The sequence below is a fragment of the Heloderma suspectum genome, chromosome 11 (genome assembly GCF_057233095.1).
Source record: "Heloderma suspectum isolate Gila_16-S chromosome 11, 16-S_ref, whole genome shotgun sequence".
Taxonomy (NCBI): Eukaryota; Metazoa; Chordata; class Lepidosauria; order Squamata; family Helodermatidae; genus Heloderma; species Heloderma suspectum.
Genome location: NC_139468.1, coordinates 28,939,139 through 28,959,204, shown reverse-complemented (window position 1 = coordinate 28,959,204; position 20,066 = coordinate 28,939,139). Strand labels below are relative to the sequence as shown.

At 46.2% G+C, this 20,066-nt stretch overlaps 1 protein-coding gene across 2 annotated transcripts in view; it reads right to left on the bottom strand.

The window, feature by feature from the left end:
- Positions 1–20,066, bottom strand: part of NTRK3 (neurotrophic receptor tyrosine kinase 3) — a 749,187-nt gene that overhangs the window by 579,510 nt on the left and 149,611 nt on the right. For both annotated transcript variants that reach the window (XM_084817344.1, XM_084817345.1), the window contains exons 2-3: positions 17,600–17,674; positions 10,334–10,405 (exon numbers count right to left, since the gene is read on the bottom strand). In XM_084817344.1, the coding sequence (XP_084673470.1) occupies positions 10,334–10,405; positions 17,600–17,674 (147 nt within the window). The remainder of the gene's footprint in view (positions 1–10,333; positions 10,406–17,599; positions 17,675–20,066) is intronic.

Here is a 20,066-nt window from a genome sequence, read left to right as displayed (position 1 = left end):
ATGGCGTCCGCTACGCCAGACGCCATTTGCATCTGAAGACAGGCAGGGCAGCAGCGGACGGACCTGGCCAGCAGCTCTGCGGACTCGCTGCAGAGCGGAGCTGGCCGGGGAGGATTCCGGGGGGAGGAATGGATTGCCCCCCACGGACCCCCCTGGCGGACTCGGAGGTGAGTTCCATACACCCCTACACTCACGCCTCCTCCTCTGCCTCCTGCTTTTGTAGTTTTCAGGGAGGTTGCCACTACTTGGGTCAGATCTCTCAGTTTCCAATCCATGTGCTCAAAGGGAGTCCTGTGTGTATAGGGATGGATGAGAATTTCATTTTTGCTTATAAAACATGCAAGCATGCCCCATTCATGGCCTCGAGCGCAAAACACATGTCCACCAAAAATATTTGCAAATTGTCAGACGTGTGCTTGCAATCATCTCAGTCACGATTCCCAGCTCAATCTGTGCAAATTTGGGGAGATTTGCACAAAACTCCAGTTCCATCACTGCTCAATTTGCACAAATCCCGTATCTGCACAAAGCGAGTAGAGATTGTGAATGAGACAAGCAGCAAAACATGTTTGGAGAATCCTAGCCATCTTGAACATTGTTCCTTCGCCCATCCCCTGTGTGCGCGTCTGTGTGCGTCTGTGCACGTGCATGCATGTGTGCGTGCGTGCATGTGCCTGTGTGTCTGTGTGTAATGTACATTCATGTACATGAATGCATTAAAACAGCTGTTTCCCTTTTCTTCCATGGAGACCACATCACAAGCAGCTCAACTGCAATCTCCACTCACTTAGAAGAAAGCACTTATAGAACAAAACAGACCAAAATTGAATTTAAGAGTGGGGAAATATTCAGCCAAGACAACATGAAGGTTACTGCATTGTGACAAGCTCACAGCTTCTTCATGGTTGATAAGAATTACCACAAGCATTCATTCAAGGGGCAGTTCAGAGCCCTTAACAATTCTTGTCTATGCTGTTTTAGCCATCTAGCTTTTACAAAGGTGGCCTCTTTTATGTAAGCTAAGTTGCTGTCATTTCAAACTCACGTCTGACCTCCGTTAACATAACTCTGTAGCACCAGAGTTAACAAGAATAGGTAATTCATCCATTTCTGCATGCTTTGCTGTCATGATCAGGCCTCCCCTTCAAGGGGTACTTTTGATGCGTTCAGCACCATTCAAGACCACAGCTGATTTTTGTAACATGCTAGAATGGGCATGGCTACCTGGCAGCCCATGGGCTGGATGCACCCCCCAAACCTATTGTATTGGACGCCATGTGGCTCAACTGAATCATGGTGTCACTTCAGAGATCCACAAATTTGCAGGGAAAAACTTGCTAGATTATTGCAATCTGCTGTTGTGTAGGAATGGGGGAGAAATAAGTTTGATTCACATTTCAGTGCCAACTTCTCCAATTTGCACTTCTCAAACCCAAACACGAATCAGAATACACTTAGCTGTTGAAATCCACACGTTTCTGAAGTTTGCGATGGAGGGGGGTGGGCATACATAACATAAGTGTAGACATTTCCAAAAGTGTGCACAAAAGGACTGTATTCAATGGGAAAATTCATAATGTTTGCAAAATTGCACACAAAGATGCATACAAAATTGCGGATTTTTAAAGAGAGCACAGGAAAAAGGTGTACAAATTTTCACGAGGACTAAAGAAACATTGTAATCCAAGCAGAATCAGGACAGAATTAATTTAGCATTAGAAAAATGAGAACTTGAGCAACATTAACCTTGACAGATCCGCCCATCCTTCGGTCTATATACGTAGATCTATTTTGAAAGGCATCCGGAACATTTGGTTGGCCCAGAATGTGGCAGGTCAAGTGTTGACTGGATGCAGCTCATGTGGGTATGTAATTTTCTCATTACAACAGCTGCATAGGTTTTCCAGGCTACTTCCAGGATCAATTCAAAGTGTTGGAATGGCCGTAAAACCCCTAAGGGCACAATCCTATGCATGTTTAGACAGAAAAAGTCCTACATTTCCCATCATTGGTGATTTGGCTGGGGAATGATGGGAGTTGCAGGTCTTCTTTCAGTCTAAACCTGCATAGGATTTTGCCTTAAAGGGCATAATTAGGCCCAAGTTAGAGCTGTACCAAAAGTCTACCCACCACCATCCCCTTCAATGGGCCTTTGATCCCTCATGTAGGTGGTGTGAGGAATTCTGCAACTGGAGGGAGGGCATGGGAGCTTAAAGTCACAGAAATTAGGGGTTGCAGTGTTCTTGTTTACATTTTGTATAAGGTGGTGAGGATTTCTTTTTCTTTTCTTTTCTTTTGTATTTCACTTAAAAAGAAAGCCAAACCACCACTAGAGACAACTGTTTAATGGGCTTCCGCCGTGCATTAAAAATGTGGTTGTTCAGGCAGGCATTTGGGGTGGGTTAGGGAATAGAGAGCTTCGGCTATTGGGCGGTATAGAAATGAAATAAAATAAATAAATAAATAAATAAATAAATGTGGAATTTGTGTGTTAGGGAATGTGGAATGTGGAATTTTATTGTTTTACATTGTTTTTATTATTGTACATCACCCAGAGTGGCTGGGTGACCAGCCAGATGGGCGATTATTACATTAAATAAATAAATAAATAAATAAATAAATAAGACAGACAGACAGACAGACTTGGCATGGATAGGGATGTACAGAGTGTGTAAAAACCACTCTGTCTGTGTTTTGCGGATTGTCAGGACCCTTTTGTTCCATCGTCTGCTCACAGGTGGATGCGAAAATATATTTTTTTTCATCACGCAGAAAAATCTGTAAATAATTACATAAGTATTTACATATGTATTTACATAATTCACCGTATTGTCCCCCATTCCATTCACCGTTTCCTCAACAGAAACTTACGTATTTTCTTACAAATTTATATGCGTAAATTTCTGGAAAGTAAAAAACAAAACAAAAACCCTCATCCGAAAGTCCACGGACTCCACGCAGCCTGAGGGGGTCGCTCCGCAGCAGATTCTGCAGTTTGGATTCTTAGAAATCCAAGCTCATTTTAGTCCATCTCGATTTTGTCCAGCATCCCTATGCATGGAGACCTCAGCAGCCCGCCTGTTGTTCATGTGCAAATGGACCAGAATGTCAGGGTGGACACTGAGCCCATAGAATCCCAGAGTAGTTCTGATTCTGAGGAAGAGCAGTCGCTCCTGGGAGAGGAGCGCGCTCCTCTTTCCCAGGGCCAACAGCTGACAGAGATTCCTCCCACCCACATTCCTAGCTTAGATAGCAGTCCAGGGAGTGACAGAGCGCGGAGAGCAGACTTGGTGGACACGCGACACCGACACGGAGAGCGGCGCCAGATGGAGGGTGCGGAAAGGAGGCGTAGTGCCTGGTTGGCGCGCAAACAACGGCTGCGCCCAGAGGATCCAAGGGAAAAGGGGAGGGACTCTCCCTAGTCCTTAAGTTCAGGGGTCTGCCAGTAATTCCCTTTCAAACGGGGACCAAGTGTTCCAACTTAGGGCATAGGTACTGTGCTGCTCAGATCTAGTTGCAATCGGTATAGTTGTTAAGTTGTAAAAGAAGAATAAAGCTTTAAAAGGAATTCCTTTGTCTGTGTCTGGACTTGGCTACTGGTTTAGACTGAGAGAGACCTCCAAGGAGCCCTCGACACAGAATGCCCCATCAGAATACTACAAAACTTAAGTACATAAATACCACCCACACCTGAATGTTCATCCTCCCAACATGGGGGGGGGGCTCTTATTGAAAAGATGCCCATGTCAGGACTTAGCATCATTCCAGAGGTATTGTGGGAGGGAAATATACACACACAGACACACATATGGTGGAACCCATAGAACATCCCCGCTAGCTTCTGAACTTTGTAGCTCTGTTGCCACTTGCAGCAGAGGAGCAACTAAGCCTAAGAAATTAGATTCCTGTTCACATGGGGAGAGGTAACCCTGTGTCCGCTTTCCTGGTAAGCCCCCACCCCTGGATATTATGAGCATTTCTCCCACTCCCCGCCACCAATTTTGCACCCTGAGAATGGGACTGCAAGAGTGGAGGGGAGGCAGCTTTTAAATTGACACGTTTACTCTTGGCAAAGGCTTCTAACGCATTGGTTAGAATATCATATTGTATTGTGATTGTATGAAGTATGACGCTTCACCACCCTAAAAATCAGTGCCTGGGAAGAGAAGAGGGAGGTGGAGAAAACAAGAGGAGAAAACAAGGGGGGGCAATGACACAGGAGAGTTACTGAGAGAATCAATGTTATTGGACCAGTTACAGGGAGTGGGGAGAGCAATGGATTCCTGAGGGGAATGTATGTGGGGAAGAGAAAGCAATTAATTCTGGGGGGGGGGGTATCGAGAAAAAGAGCAATTAACTCCAGGGGAGTGGGAGAGGGAGTAATCAATTGGGAGCTGATATGGGAGGGGAGGAAATGAAGGAGGAATGAATTTGGAGGGTGTTTCTGCATATGAAAAGAGATAGAGCAGTACATTCCTAAAGGGGCTGTAGAACAAGAAAAGAAAAATCAAGGATTGGAAGGGGGAGCATACCCATTAAACTTTTTTCTTTTCTTTTTAACTCCTAATTGGGCCTACATAGGGGCACGGTAGCTAACCAGAACATACATGGGGCTGTTCCCCAGCAACTGGTATTCAGACCAGGGATGTATGGATGTTGTTAAATCCATTCCATCTGTGTCCCAGGGATTGTCAGGTATCTTTCATCCCATTATCCGCTTACTCAGATTTTTTAAAGGGATGTACGAGAATTTCATTCCACTTGTGCAAATGCACTGTTCTGCTAATGCACACTTGTGCTAATGCACACTTGCACTATTAATGCAAGTGCACATCTGCACAAATCACAACCAGCAGTAGCAAAATGGTTTACAAGTCTGTGGGTTCCATGTGACTTCAAAAAAGCTGGTCCACTGCAGGATCCATAGGTTGGATTCATCGAAATACAAACTCATTCGAATCAGTTGAAAATTTCTCCCACATCCCTAATTCAGAGGTATTGTGCCTCTGATCCAGAAGACAGCAGCCTTCCCCAACCTGATGCAGTTCAGACATGTTGGACTACAAACCCCATCCCTCTTAGCTAGCATGGCCAATAGTGATGGGAGTTTTAGTCCAAGACATCTGTAGGCCACCAGGTTGAGAAATCCTGCTACATAGGCATCATGACTAGTAGCAGGATTGATAGCCTTCTCCTCCATGAACCTGTCTAGTCCCCTTCTTAAACCAGTGGTAGTCACCACATCTTGTGGTGGTAAACTCCATACATCAAGTATGTGCTGTGTGGAGAAGAGAACTGCATTTTGCCTGTCCTGAAGCTGAATAGTGGGAGATCCAGGACTGACTGAAAAGGAAGTACATCTTGATGAGGTTAGTGATGAGGGCAGGGGAAGCTGCTGACCCTTTGCAAATTTTGCACCTTCAAATGTCTTTAAGGCAGGGGTGGGCAACTTGTGGCCCTCCAGATGTTGTTGGAGTGCAACTTCCTAGCTAGCATAGCAAATGGAGGGAGCATTATTCAGTAGTAGAGCACCTTCTTTAGATGTAGAAAGTCCCAGGTTCAGTCCCTAGCACCTCCAGGTAGGGCTAGGAAAGAATCCTGCCTGAACCCCCTGGCAGTCAATGGGCTTTTTCTGATGTACACAGGGGGAGGGTGGTTAGGGTAACTATGGAGGAGTGGGGTAACATAACCATGATGTGCACCTGTCACATGACCAGGAAGCACATGGTGCTACATGGTTTCCGTAACCACCCCACTCCATAGTTACTTTAATCATTCTCCCACTGCCACCACCAGTGATTTCAGAGGTTTGCACCCTGCGAAAACGTGCAAGCTGGCCACTCCAGCTGTTCTGATGTTCCAGCAACCACAGAGAAAGTCTGTGCCAGCTAGAGAGTCACCAGAAGTAGCAGATGCTCTAGTGTGCCATGTCTATGGTTGCAGCCTGTAACCCTCCCAGAGGCTGTTTTAACAACCAGGGAGCATGTCAGATATCACAGTAAGTAGGGATGTTGTGGGCATCCAATTGGGTCTGGGAATTCGTCAGACTCCCCCTGCTCGTGACCACCAGACTGTACTCATGGAGATGCTCAATGATTTCATTTGATTTCTACATAAAACAGGAAGTTAAAAAAATGCATATTTAAATATGTGCAGTTTCGAGCTGGGAAAGCTAAATAAGTGCAATATTAGATGGATTATACCCTTGTGGGTTTCCCAGAAAGATCTATGGGAAATAGGATTGGGGACTAGGGATGGGCGAATGAGCGATGTTTGAGATCGCTAGGATTCTACAAACATCATCTCAGCACTTATCTGTGCCTGATTCCTATTTGCGATCACTGCACACTTTGCTCGAATGGGAGATCTGCACAAACTGAGCAGTGATCAAGTGGGAGATCTGCACAAACTGAGCAGTGATCGAGTGGGAGATCAGCACAAACTGAGCAGTGATCGAATGGGAGACTTGCACAATTGAGCAGTGATCGAATGGGAGACTTGCACAATTAAGCAAAGATTGAACGAGATATTTGCACACATTGAGCAGCAATCAAATGCTGTTCCTGAAACTTGCACAAATTTCCTCCACAGACTGAAGCAGGGCTGATTCAGTCTACTGAGGAAATTTGCACAAATCAAGTTGGGAATCAGGAATGACACGAACCTGAGCATGTTCAACAATTTGTGAACACTTTGAGTGGGCATGTGCTTGCGCTCATTGTTGGGGCTTCAAATGGGGCATGCTAGGCTAGCATGTTTTGCAAGAAAAAATTAAATGCTCATACATTGCTATTCTGGACATGGTGGAGTTTTGGTCTGATCCAGGGGGGGTCATTCTTTTGTTTTGCTTAGGGTTTTGTTGTTCTATATGGGAGACAGCACAAGAGAGGACGTGCGGAAGCAAGAGCAAGGCAGGCAGCAAGACAGACCAAACACAATGTCAGGGAGAGAGAAAGAGGTGGGTGACATCGAGATCATGCGTGTGGAGAGTGGCAATTAGGAGTAGCACAAGGGGAAACATTCTCCCATCATCCACTGATTAGTTAGCTAGAGATAGAAAGGGTTGTGTGCATGCATGGGCACTGAACATCCAAAACATTGGTCAAAGTCTTCTGGCCCACTGTGAGTCTTCTACACTTAAAGTTTGTAGAAACACACCCCTTCCAAATGGTGAAAGAGGGGTACAACTTCAGCTTTGAGCATCTGAATCTTTTCAGACCTTGCAAGACATAGTTAAACCAGTTAGGGGCACATGTATGTATGTATGTATGTATGTATTTAAACAGCATATTAAAATAAACACATTTCACAGGGTTTCCTAACTGTGTGGTTTAACAATTCTTGGCAACAAAATCCAGAGATTTATGGGTTAGAGTCATGTCTGAAAACGAACAGACATATAAACTCAGCACTGTAAAGCTTAGCCAATAGTATTTCAGCATTTTTGTAAAACCTTTGGCAGTATGATGCCAAAAAAGCCTCTGATTTTCAGTATTTCTTTGGCACTCCTTGTTTGGCACTCCTTGCCAAAAGGTTTTCCTTGGTCTTTCCCATTGCTTTCTAGGGATGTATGGATTGTGTAAAATCCTCTCCATCTATGTTTTGCGGATTGGCAGGTGCCTTTCATTCTGTCATCTGCCCACAGACTAGGGATGGCGGAGAATTCCGCCACGGACTCCAATGAGGCTGGATTCTAAAGATTCCGCCCCCCGGAGTCTGTGGAGGAACGGAGCACTCACCTCCACCTCCCCGTGGAATCTGTCTGGGTCGGATCCCTCCTGGCATCGATCCTGCAGAGCCGGCCACCTGCTCTGCGTCACTGGCGAAAGTCGATATGGCCGGCAGCCATTGCCATGCTGTATCTCTGTATAAATAAGTCTTCGGACGCAAATGCTGTAGTGGGTGCCATTTGCGGCCATAAAGCTGATAGATTAGCCTAAGTGCAACCATTTATGGCTGCATTTAGGTTAATCTACCAGCTTTACAGTTGCAAATGGCACCCACTACACCATTTGCATCTGGAGACTTACTTATACAGAGATACGGCACGGCAATGGCTGCCGGCCGCCCGTATTGATGAAATTCGCCAGTGATGTGGAGCTGGCAGCCAGCTCTGCAGGATCAACATGGAGCGGAGCCAGCCTGGATGGATTCCAGGGGGAGGGACGGATCGCCTCCCCCTGCGGGCAGATTCCCCTGAGGAATGACAGGTAGGGAATCCGCCCATCCCTACCACAGATGGATACAGATACATATTTTTTTCCGTCATGCAGAAAAATACAGAAATAATTACGCAAGTATTCACGTAAGTAATTATATAAGTATTTACAGTACATAATTTACCCTAGCACGTAACATTTAGTTTATTGTCCCCTATTCCATTCTATGTTTCCTTAGCAGAAACGTACGTATTTTTCTACAGATTTATATGTGTAAATTTCAGGAAAGTAAAAAAATCATCCAAAAGCCCACAGACTCCGCAGGGCCTGAGGGGGTCACTCCGCAGCTGTTTCCGCAGGTCAGATTCTTAGAAGTCCAAGCTCATTTTAATCCATCTTGAATTTCTCCAGGATCCCTAGCTTTCACTCTCAGTCACATTCAGTAGCCTTCAGTCCCATCATTGCATGAACCAGAATGAACCTACCCGTACATCCATTATCTAAGGCCCTCCTCCAAGTGCCTCCTCCAAGGGAAGCTTGGAAGGTGGCAATAAGAGAGGGGGCCTTGTCAGTGGTGCCCCCCCTCAATTATGGAAGAATGTCTCCAACGAGGCCCACCTGGCACCAACATTGTTCTCTTTTCAGCACCAGGTTAAGACTTTCCTCTCCACTCAGGCATTTGGCAGCATATGATGAGGTTTTAATTAGGTCTTGGATATTTCTTATTGTTGATGGTTTAACATGTTTAGATGATGTGAGTCTGCTGTTCATGTATATGTTTGTTTTAAAATGGTTTTCACACTATGTACATGGTATTTTTAATTGTTTTTAATCTTTGTAAACCAGCCAGATAACTTTGGCAATTGGGTGGTATAGGAATGTAATAAATTATTGAATGGATGGATGGATGGATGGATGGATGGATGGATGGAATTGCATCTGCCTAATCTAATTGGCTACCTACTATGACATCATTCCAATCACTGTATGGACCCTGGTTGGCTGGATCACCCACATGACCAATCCAGGAAAAAGGAAGCGGTAGCAGCTAGGGGGAAATGATGACATCAAAACAATTGCCCAATATATTTTGCTGCCTTGGGTGAAGGACAAAATGGTGTCCTCCCCTTTTCCATGTACCAAATCGAACCTGACTGGCTTTGGTATTGGCAGTGTGACATTACCCTTGGCTGCCTCTCAAGACAGCAGCTTAGAGGGCACAGGGCAGGCTGAATGACACATAAAGTTCTGCCCTCTAGCACTTTGCCACAGTTCCCTGCCCCCTCCAGCATCTGCCTAACTCTGCCTAATGGTTGAGGCAGTCCTGGATCTTTTAAATCTGAATATTCTCACAATCCAAGTGTTTTCCAGGAAGAAGAAAAATAACCCCACTGAAATGGTTAGTGCGACCCCAAAACTGAAACTGAAGAATATCTGGAACCTCAGTCATTCCACTCAGTTGCCTGCCTTTTCTCAAATGCTCTCCATGAGCATCAAGCACCCTGGGGTTAAAGAGCAGAATCACCTTCCTTTGCCAAGCTGCCTTCCAGCTTGGCTGTACTCGGTCAATAACCTCTAGTGAGAAGCAACCGTATCATCATACCCAGGCCCCCTCTCACATGCGTCTTTAACGAGTCAGTAATTAAGAGCACAAGCTGTCAGCCATGTGCCTGAGGTATGAGAGGAAAGACAAGAGAGAGAGAGAGAGAGAGAGAGAGAGAGAACTATACTAAACGGAACCTGCCATTCGTTAAGTGTTAATGACTCGAATAGTTTCAGGCTGTGTGGTGAGGCTGCTTTGCTACTCCCACCTCCTCTGCCTTCCCGTGGCATTCCCCTGAACCCCATGCTGAAAGGGAAATTTCCCACTGGCCGCTTAAAGCGTGTTAATGAGGAACTGCTCGTTAACGTGGCAATCAAAGTCGCCTTGGTTATTAAGACACCTAAATCTGCCAGCTGCCCAGCAGGGAAGAACCATTCATTGCACTTATTCTTCATCGTTCTCTGGTGCCTTTGATTCCCTCTTTTTCTCCTTCATTTCGCTTTCCATCACATCACCTTCTCTCCCCACTTGTCCCTAGTCCGCCCTCGAGCAACCACAAAGAGAATAACCTTTCCAAAAAAAGCAACTGCATAGCACAGAGGTGGGGAGAGAAAGAAGGGAACCTACTCACATGTAGCGCAGGTGAGGGTTCTTATCAAATGCTCGTGGCTGGATGCTCTTGAGCCCTGAATCCTTTATTGTCCTGCAAAGAAAGGCAAAAAAAAAAGGACAGTGACGGAAGAAAGGCCAGTGATGGCTGTGCATTCAAAGCCCTACCTTGGGCTCAATTTGAGGAGGTGGCTGGGAGACTGCTGTGCCAAGCTGAAACCACAAAGGGCAAGATAAACAAATATGCTCTGGAGCCCATGAATAATAAGGGGAAAGGGGATGGATTTACGCTCCCCACCGAGGGAGATCAGGGCCAAGAGATGGCTCAATCAGTCAATTTTGCTTTCTCTCGCATTAAAATTTCTTCAGTCTCCCAACTACGAAGAATTTTGCAAATGTTGGCAAATTTTATTATTTAAAAAAAAAAGAAGAAAGATCTGGAATAAAATTCTGGCACCAGACAAATTCAATCGGTACAGCTAGCATGAAGAGGACTATGACATACCTGCCTGCCAGATGGCTGTTAAAGATGAGGAGAAAAAAAAGAGGTGGCAGCCCTAAAATAGACGCTAACATGGTTGAATACCTAGGGATCCAAGCCCAGACTTTTAAGGCCTAAGCACACAGTCACAGTAATTCCTTGCACCTAAGGCCTTGTTCAACAGAAGGCCAACTTGTGTCTGTCTGTACTGTACCACTTCAGATTTCAGACTCCATCATGCTACCCCACCCCCCACTCCCTTTGCAGTCTGAAGTGGTACAATCTAGGCACAGGTTGACCCCCTCATCTGCTGTTTCTAAGTACTAGGACACATCTCCCCAGTCTGATGTGTCAAATTCTACATGTAAATTAAGGGGGACATTTGCTGGGAACAGGGGAATTGCAGGAGAGGGAACTCCCCTCCCCATCATCTTGTTATGCTCTGATTTGTATTATTTAGAACCAATTTTATTTTTTATTAATCTTTATTACTGAGAACTGGCAAAGCCCAAATGGATAAGCTGTAGGGCTAAATCATCTGCACCTCAACTCTTGACCTAATCTCTGTGCATATTGTTCTCCATACCCTACAATATGGGAATAAAATCACCCTGCTTTACATAGCTCTTACAAGGTTTACTGAGATAAAAGGAAGTGTCGCCTAATTCTAACTACCTAAGGGTCCAATCCTATGCCATGTTTAGACAGAAAAATGTCCTACAACTACAACTCCCAGCATTCTGCAGTAAGCCATAAGAAGTGGGAGAGCAGGGTCTTTGTTGTATTGCATTTCTGTTTAAATTATAGTTATTATTTCTTCATTTAAGCTGTACATATATATTTCCATATGAAAATGTTATGCAAATTGTTTCCTCTTTTTGATGATGTGAGGCCTCTTTTTTGGCAATACTTAAGTCCCCCCGCCCCAGTCTGCACCATTCCTTGTGAGTCATTAAAAAACTTTCACAGTCCCCCCCTACCCCCACCGCCAAGTCAGAATACACATCTCCATGCCAACTCTAAATCTGGACAAGATCCAAACAAGCAATTTAAAATGCTTACAAGGATAATTCCTTCAGAGGATATTTGCTTACCAGGGTGAAGTTTCAGGGAAGCTCAGCAGAGTGGTCACTTTTCTGCTGACCTATGATCTTATGGCAAGTACTGTAGATTCTTCTTTCTGCTTTTCATTTCTTTCTTTTTTAAGCCAAAGCCATTTTACAGGTGTAAGATTTGGGAACATTCAGACTGCATGCTCCTCAGAGCATGGGCTTGACCTTTCTGTTTCCTAATGGCAGGGCTGGGGAAAAATGTGGTCTTCCAAATGCTGTGGGACTCCAACTTCTATCAGCCCTAGAAAGCTTAGTCAAGGGTAAGGCATGATAGGAGCTGCAATCCACCAACATCTAGAGGGCCAGATGTCCCCCATCCCTGGCTTATCTGTAGGTAAAGGGCCACGTGGACGCCAGGGCTGGTGATTTGGAGAAGGGATGGAAAGCAGCCATTTAGGCAGGTCTCCATGGAATGGCTTCCCAAGAACCCAGTCTGGGCCAGTGCTAGAAGTTGTTGAGAGATGGGGGAGTCCTGTCAGAGTCACCAGCTGTATGGGATCCGTGGTGTAGTGGACCAGGTTTCACAGAGATGCAGCACTGGCATTTTTTGATTAGCAGATGATGTCATCTTCTTCCCCCTCAGAATTTCGTGTTCCCTCTGAGCTTAGCTGCCATCCTCACAGTGACCTAGTTCACACAACATGACAAGCCAGAGTGTATGTTGTCACTGAACCACACATTGTGGTTGAATTGTGGGTTGTTGTGTGAATCCAGTTCTGCTAACAAACCAGGGTTTGTTAACCACAAACAACCCACAGTTCACAACCCAACAATACACTGTGGGTTTGTTTGTTTGTTGTTTGTTTGTGGGTTGCTTGTAGTTCATAAACTACGGTTTGTTAGCAGGGCTGGATTCACACAACACAACAACCCACACTCAACCCAGGCTCTGGCATATTGTGTTGTGTGAGCCCAGCCAGTATCTCGAGGAGAAAGGATTTTCTCTGCAACAATATCTAGTTGTGAGCTCTCCCTTTGGTCAGGCAAAGTATGTTGGGGTGGCTTCATCTTGAACAGGTAATTAAGGCCAATTCACTTTACAAGAGACCTGCTCCTGGTGGAGATAAGGACTAAAACTGGTTTGTTGGTATCCATCAACACAGCTGCCTGCATTTTTGGACCCTCCTTGGAGACATGGGTATAGGGGCTGTCAAAATGAATGCCTGCACATCAACATATACCACTACACCATTGGCTGGAAATTCTGGAATCCTATTGGCTCCTTGTGTCACCTGGCCCTTGCTGACCTGTCAGCTGCAGTCAGTTCTGGCACTGATATGCTGCCACCAGGGCCTGACTGTCCCAGCAGGACCCACACATGGTGTCTGTCCTGGGTCTCATATCAGTGGCCTGAAGCTTGGGCTGGAGAGCCACTCTTTACATTTCCCATAATGTCTCCAATAGAGCCTCAATCTAGGATATTGTGGGAAACTGAAATGGCAGCTTACTGCCCAGTGCTGCTGCCCACCATCATCTTCAGGTAATCCTGGCTGCAGTGCAGCTAGGGATGTTGGAGAAATCTGAAACTGAATCAAATGAGTTTGGATTTCCATGATTCCAAACTGCAAATTCTGGAGCCGACCGGCTTTTCCGAAGTCTCACAGATCTAGGGATGGGGGAGAAATCCTCCACGAACCCCAGTGAGGCCAGATTCAAAAGAATCCAGCCTCTGGAGTCTGTGGAGGATCAGAAGACTTACCTCCACCTCGGCCAGATCCTCCCCACCGGCCGGCTCTGGAGCACCAGCGATACGGCCGCCATTGCCATATCACTGGCTGGCCTGATTGACTGCGGACGCAAATGGCATCCGCTGTGCCATTTGCGGCCGTAAAGGTCTTAGTTAAAGCGAAATGCAGTTGTAAATGGCTGCATTTAGCTTAAACTAAGACCTTTATGGCCACAAATGGCATAGCAGATGCCATTTGCATCCCTGCTTTTTCACACGATAGGTTACGCAAATATTTGCATAGCCTACCGTGTCAAAAAAACAGGGATATAAATGGCATCCACTATGCCATTTGCAGCTGTAAAGGTCTTAGTTTAAGCTAAATGCAGCCATAAATGGCTGTATTTGGCTTAAACCAAGACCTTTATGGCCACAAAAGGCGTAGTGGACGCCATTTGCGTCCGCAGTCAATCAGCCCTGCCAGGGATACGGCAATGGCAGCTGTATCGCTGGTGCTCCAAAGCTGGCCAGTGGTTCTGCAGAGTCACCATGGAGTGGAGCCGGCTGGCTAGGATTCCAGAGAAGGGAGGGATCACCTCCCCCCCGTGTGGACACCCCCTGGACCCAGAGGTAAGTGTTCTGCCCATCTCTACACAGATCCTGTGGACTTGCAGGCCGTTTAAAAAAAAAAAACCCTCTCTGTAATTTTATGCAAATTTAGTTCTAGAAAATTACCCCCCCCAAAAAAAACCCGAGCTAAAAATGTCAATCTCCCCCATAGGCTACAGCATGAAAATGAGCATGGGGGGGGTGCACATGGGGAGGGATTTGAGGATTTTTGCAAGTTTGAATTTGCACAAATGCAAATCTGTGCAAATTTGGGAAACGAGAAAAAAATCTGATTCTATCAATGAACAGATGATGAAATGAAAGGCACCTGACAATCTGCAAAATGCAGACAGAGCAGATTTTACAAAATGTATACATCCCTAAGTTCAACCCACTGGCAATTTGAAAGGAGGGTGCTAAAATGTAGAAGAAAGCCAGCCAGCATCTCTGTGCTTCCACAAATGATGAATCCCAAGCCCCATTGCTTTAAGTCCCTGGTTTTAAAAGTTTTGGCACCTTGCAAGTTCTTTATGGCATTATGAAATAATCAGAATTGAAAGCCAGTGTGATGTAGTGGTTAGAGTGTTGGACTGGGACATGGGAGACCCAGGTTCTAGTCCCCATTTGACCATAAAGCTCACTAGCTGACTTTCGGCCAGTCATGGACGCTCAGCCTAACCCACCTCACAGGATTGTTGTGAGGATAACATGGAGAGGAGGAGGGCCATGTAAGCTGCCTTGGGTTCCTTACAAGAAGGAAAAAAAGGTGGGATAAAAATGAAATAAATAAATAAATAAATAAATAAATACAACATCAATATTTCAATGTGGTGAATAGGGATGTATGGATCCCCTTACCTCGTGTCTGCAGGGGGGGTCTGCTGGGGGGGAGGCGATCCGTTCCTCCCCCCAGAATCCTCAACGGGGGGGAGACAATCTGTTCCTCCCCCCCCCCCGGAATCCAAGCTGGCCGGCTCCACTCTGCGGAGCTGCCGGCCAGCTCCGTCCCGGCTCCTACGGTGCTCTCCAGACGCAAATGGCATCAGCTACGCCATTTGCATCCCTGTGTCTTCTTCTCACGATAGGCTACGCATCTCTATTTATGTAGATACTTACGTAGCCCATCGTTTGAAAAACCAGGTACGCAAATGGCGTCCACTACGCCATTTGCATCCCCGTTTTTTCACGCAATACGCTACATAAGTATCTACGTAAATAGAGACGTGTAGTCTATCGCGAGAAAAAATGGGGATGCAAATGGCGTAGCGCATGCCCTTTGCTTCCGATCACTTGCTTCCGGGTTCCACACAGACGGCGGAATGGAACCGCTGGGGGCGGATATTCTTTCCAGAGAGGCACAGGTGAATGCGTTCATTCCACCGCGGACTTCAGGGGGCTGAATTCACTGGAATTTGGCCTCATTGGAGTCGGCAGTGGATTCCGCGGACATCCCTAGCGGTGAAGGGAGTTTGTGGTGGTGAAGAAGCGTTGGGTGGTGATTGGCTGAGCTGCCCTAATGCCATGGAAAGGCAGGACTGGCAGAGGATCTCCAGATGCAATTGGCTGCAAGGCCAGCCACAGATATGAAGTAGTCCCTAGGGGGAAAGTGCCCTTTGGTCATCCCCCTCTTGCATCAGTAGGGTCCAAATAGGCTCACATACTTGGTGGGCAGCAACAGCAATGTTCTAACTGACATTGGACAGGAGCCACCATTAAATCCCCCACAATACCCTGGAGCCACACTACATCGAAGGCATTGTGGGAATTTTACGTGATGACTCTCAAGCCTAGCTGCTTGGCATGGAAGATGGGGCATGCCAGGCATTCGGACGGATAGATCCTGCCAGGGAGCTGGAGTTCCCCAGCAGCTGCCCAAGGCTGCCAAGTGCTGATGCTGAACCTCACTGGATGAGATTCTCTGAGGGCAAAGGAGGGCAGAACATAATAGAAGAAGGGCCTGGAGCAGAGTAGGACAACTTATGGTGCTCCAGTTGCTGTGGCCCTCCACATGCTGTGGCCCACAAATCCCATGACCCCTCACCATAGGGTGGCTAGGTGCCCTTCTTCACAGAGGAAGGGCTTCTATCTGAAGGGCTGTCAGAGGACAGTCCTCTATTTTAAATTGTCCTCTATTTGAAGGGCTGTCCAGTCCATGTCCAAGGGGTTGTTTTCACCAGTGATTTACTCCAAGCAGGCTGCGAGTTGAGGTCATTTGGGTTACAGGGCATCATGGCCATCCAGCAGCCACCCTGGAGAGTATCAGGAAAAAAAAAACAGATTTCCTGAGACTACTTAAAGTCCAATTATTTTCCTCAAGTGGGGTTCTCTGTGGTGTAGTTGCTGTGTGGACCAACCCCTGCATTGACCTCGGGTATGTTAGCCCTGCCCAGCGGTGTGCCTTTCACCATGACCCTGGTCAAGGGGTGTTTCCTGTGTGTTTCCCATCCCCACACAAACCCATTAGCGTCAGAAGGAACTCCCATTGTGCTAAATGAGGCTTGCCCTTTGAATGCCCACATCAGTACTTACAGAGATCCCCCTCAACTGAAATGCAGCAGTTTAAAGCCCAGTTCCCTAAGTGTGGTTAAGCATGATCTCAAGGCTCTGATTCTCCATTGTTTGCTTTATTGCCTTAGGAAGTAACTAATTCACAGCTTCATTATAGAGATCCTGTGTAGTATCGGTTTGGTTAGAAAGGGGGCTGGTTTCTTATCCCTGTGCCCCCCTTTCCCAGCACAAGCATATGTGTGTCTACTCAGAAGTAACACTCACTGTGTTCAATGAGGCTTGGGGGTTGTTGGGAGGCTTGCTTTACAAATGAACACAACGGGAAGTAACTACTTCGCACCTTCCTTATGGAGCCTGGAGTAGGGATGTGGGGGGAAGCCTCTCTTATTGGTTGAGCAGCTCCTGCCACTCAGATGATGTTCACTCCAGCACCCCACCTACCCCCACACCTCCCGGAAGTAAGTTATGTGAAGCCACTTAAAATGGTGGGATGTACACCGTCGTGGAGCCCTGCCTGGACCAAAACCGGCTCCTACAAAAATGCGGATGAGCTACGCCTCCCTTCTCCTGCCATTATCGTGGAAACAGGGCCCAGATTAAAGATAAAGAACCATCAAAAGGAAGTGTGGGAGTCAAATTTGGAGTTGCCCATCAACACTTAGCACTTGGACACAGAATGAGCAAGTCATGTGTGTGTGTGTGATGGTATTATCAGGTGATGATGTTCATTCCATAAAAAAAGCTCTGCCTGAGATTTCTGCAAATCTCTGTCTGTCTGTCTGTCTGTCTGTCTCTTTAAGGCACAACAGCAGGCCTGGTCAGGTGTTGTTCTGATCAGCTGGCAACCCTATCTGATGGGGATGGGGAAGCACCTCCAAGATTCAGATTCTCCTACAAACACACAATACTCACAGTCTCTGGAGTCCTGTATACAGCTCCATGTCTACAGCATTCAGCGTCTGCAAGTTCCTCCATTTCTCTATGTGTCTGTGGAGAGAAGGGTGGGGGGGAGAGATTTTAGCACAACAAGACTGAACCCAACCTTCATATAGAAGGTTTGCTAGTGAGCGACTCTGCAAGGGGCATGCTTTCCCATCTCTTTAGCATCCTGACTTCAACATGGCCCAAACTGGCCTTGCATCCGCTTCTCCAGGAACCAACTTCACGCTGTCTGAATTTGCCAAGGCAGCAACCAAATGTCAAAATGGGGCTGGGAGGATGACAAGATAATTTCTGTGAACTGCCCAGAGACCTTCGGCTATTGGGCAGTATAGAAATGAAATGAATTAAATCAATCAATCAATCAATTGCAGAAGTGATAACAGAAGGAAGCATTGCCAAGTTGTTTTGCCTTTACTGCAGAGGTGCCATATCTGGCCCTCCAGAGGTCCACAGAAGGCCTCACCCTTTCTCCTGGCACCACCTCCCCCACCCACTGATCATTTGGCCGTCCAGTCCCCCGACTTCCGTGCCTCTCCTAAGGCTTAGAGCTTGGCAGTAAAAGCTTTAAGCTAAAATACGTTAGTACATTTGGTAATTTGGTCCTGCTCCCTTTTGCCTTTAGCTCCGCCCACCACTAGAATGTGGCCCCGGGAGCTTTTCTGTAATGGAATTGGGTCCATGGGCTGAAAGAGCTTCATCACCCTTGCTTTACTGGTCATGTTGAATGAATGCAATTCTATACCATTGTACATTGCTTTGCATACTAATTGCAGACAGATGATATACACATTAAATGGCAACAGGTTGGGGTGCAATGTTTAGTCCGGGGGTGGGAAACTGGGTGGGGGTCTGAGGGCCATTTTCACACCCTCCCCCAGGTCTGCACTCTGGCAGCATACTGGTAAGGGTTGGGGTGGCACCTTGCTTAGGCAGCCTCCAGTCGTTACATCCCACTTTTTCTGAAGTGAGCTTTGGCCATTTTAGGCTTCTGTAGAGGTACTGGCCAAATCCCCCCCATTTTGGGGGGGGGATTGCTGCTGTGCCTGCAAATTTTTGCCCACTCCTATTTTAGTTGATGCATCCATTAGATCAATAGATGAAGAACATTTTGACTGCAAAGGAATCTCCAATTGTCAGTGGAGTTATTATTTTTAGCACAAGGACTGAGAAGAATTGCGGACGCTGAATACCGCCTTAGAAGGGGCATGGCCTCTTGATGTGTCCTCACAAGGGAATGTGCCTTCTAAGGTGATGCCTTCTATGACATGTATACACACCATCTAAAAACAAAGTCTGTGCTTTTCTTTAGAGCTGCTGTTTTCCCCTTTATTTGGAAATGTATGCATATTTAATTAATTGATCAATTCTCTTTTTTTTAAAAAAATACATACAATCAATCAGTCAGTCAGTCAGAAACCCAACTTAGAGTAGGATAGACTAATCTGTCAATTTCAGTTTCTCTCAGCTCCCCCCCCCCCATTGGTTAAAAGAACATCAGGAATTTAGTTTGCATGCAAATTTATAAGCATTTCTACTTTCAGTTGGAAGCCACCCCTAAGCCACTGGTGTACATAGGCATACTGCCTCGAGTATTGGAGGCAGCATATAGCCAGCATGACCAGTAGCCACTAGCCACTGATATCCTTATTCCTCCATGCATTTGTATAATTCCCTTCTAAAGTCATCCAAATTAGTGGCCATCACTACATCTTGTGGTGGTGAATTCCATCATTTAACTATGCACTGTATGAAGGACTTCCTTTTATCTGTCCTGAACCTCCCACCAATCAGCTTCATGGGAGGACCCCATTAGGTTCTCATCTTGTGAGAGATGTCACCCTATCCACTTTCTCCTAACCATACATAATCATGTACACCTCTATCATGTCTCCCCCTATGTGCCTCCCCTCCCCCCAAGCTAGATAGTCCCAGACATAGTAACCTTTTGTCATTGGAGAGTTGTCCCAGCCCCTTGATCATTACAGTTGCCCATTTCTGCATTTTCATGGACCAGGCATTATCTATGGATGTTCAAGTGAGGTTGGTAGGTAAGAGAGCCTTTTGCAAGCTTTGGTAAGGACATCCAAACTACATCTCATAGCAGCAAATTACATGTTTTAACAAGGGATGTCATTTTCTCTGTCCTGAACCTCCCACCAATCAGCTTCATGGGATGACCCTATTAGGTTCTCATCTTGTGAGAGATGTCACCCTATCCACTTTCTCCAAACCACACATAATCATGTACACTTCTATCATGTCTCCCCTTACTTGTCTTCCCCCCCCCCAAAGCTAGATAGTCCCAGACATAGTAACCTTTTGTCATTGGAGAGTTGTCCCAGCCCCTTGATCATTACAGTTGCCCTTTTCTACATTCTCCTGGACCAGGCATTATCTATGGATGTTCAAGTGAGGTTGGTAGCTAAAAGCCTTTTGC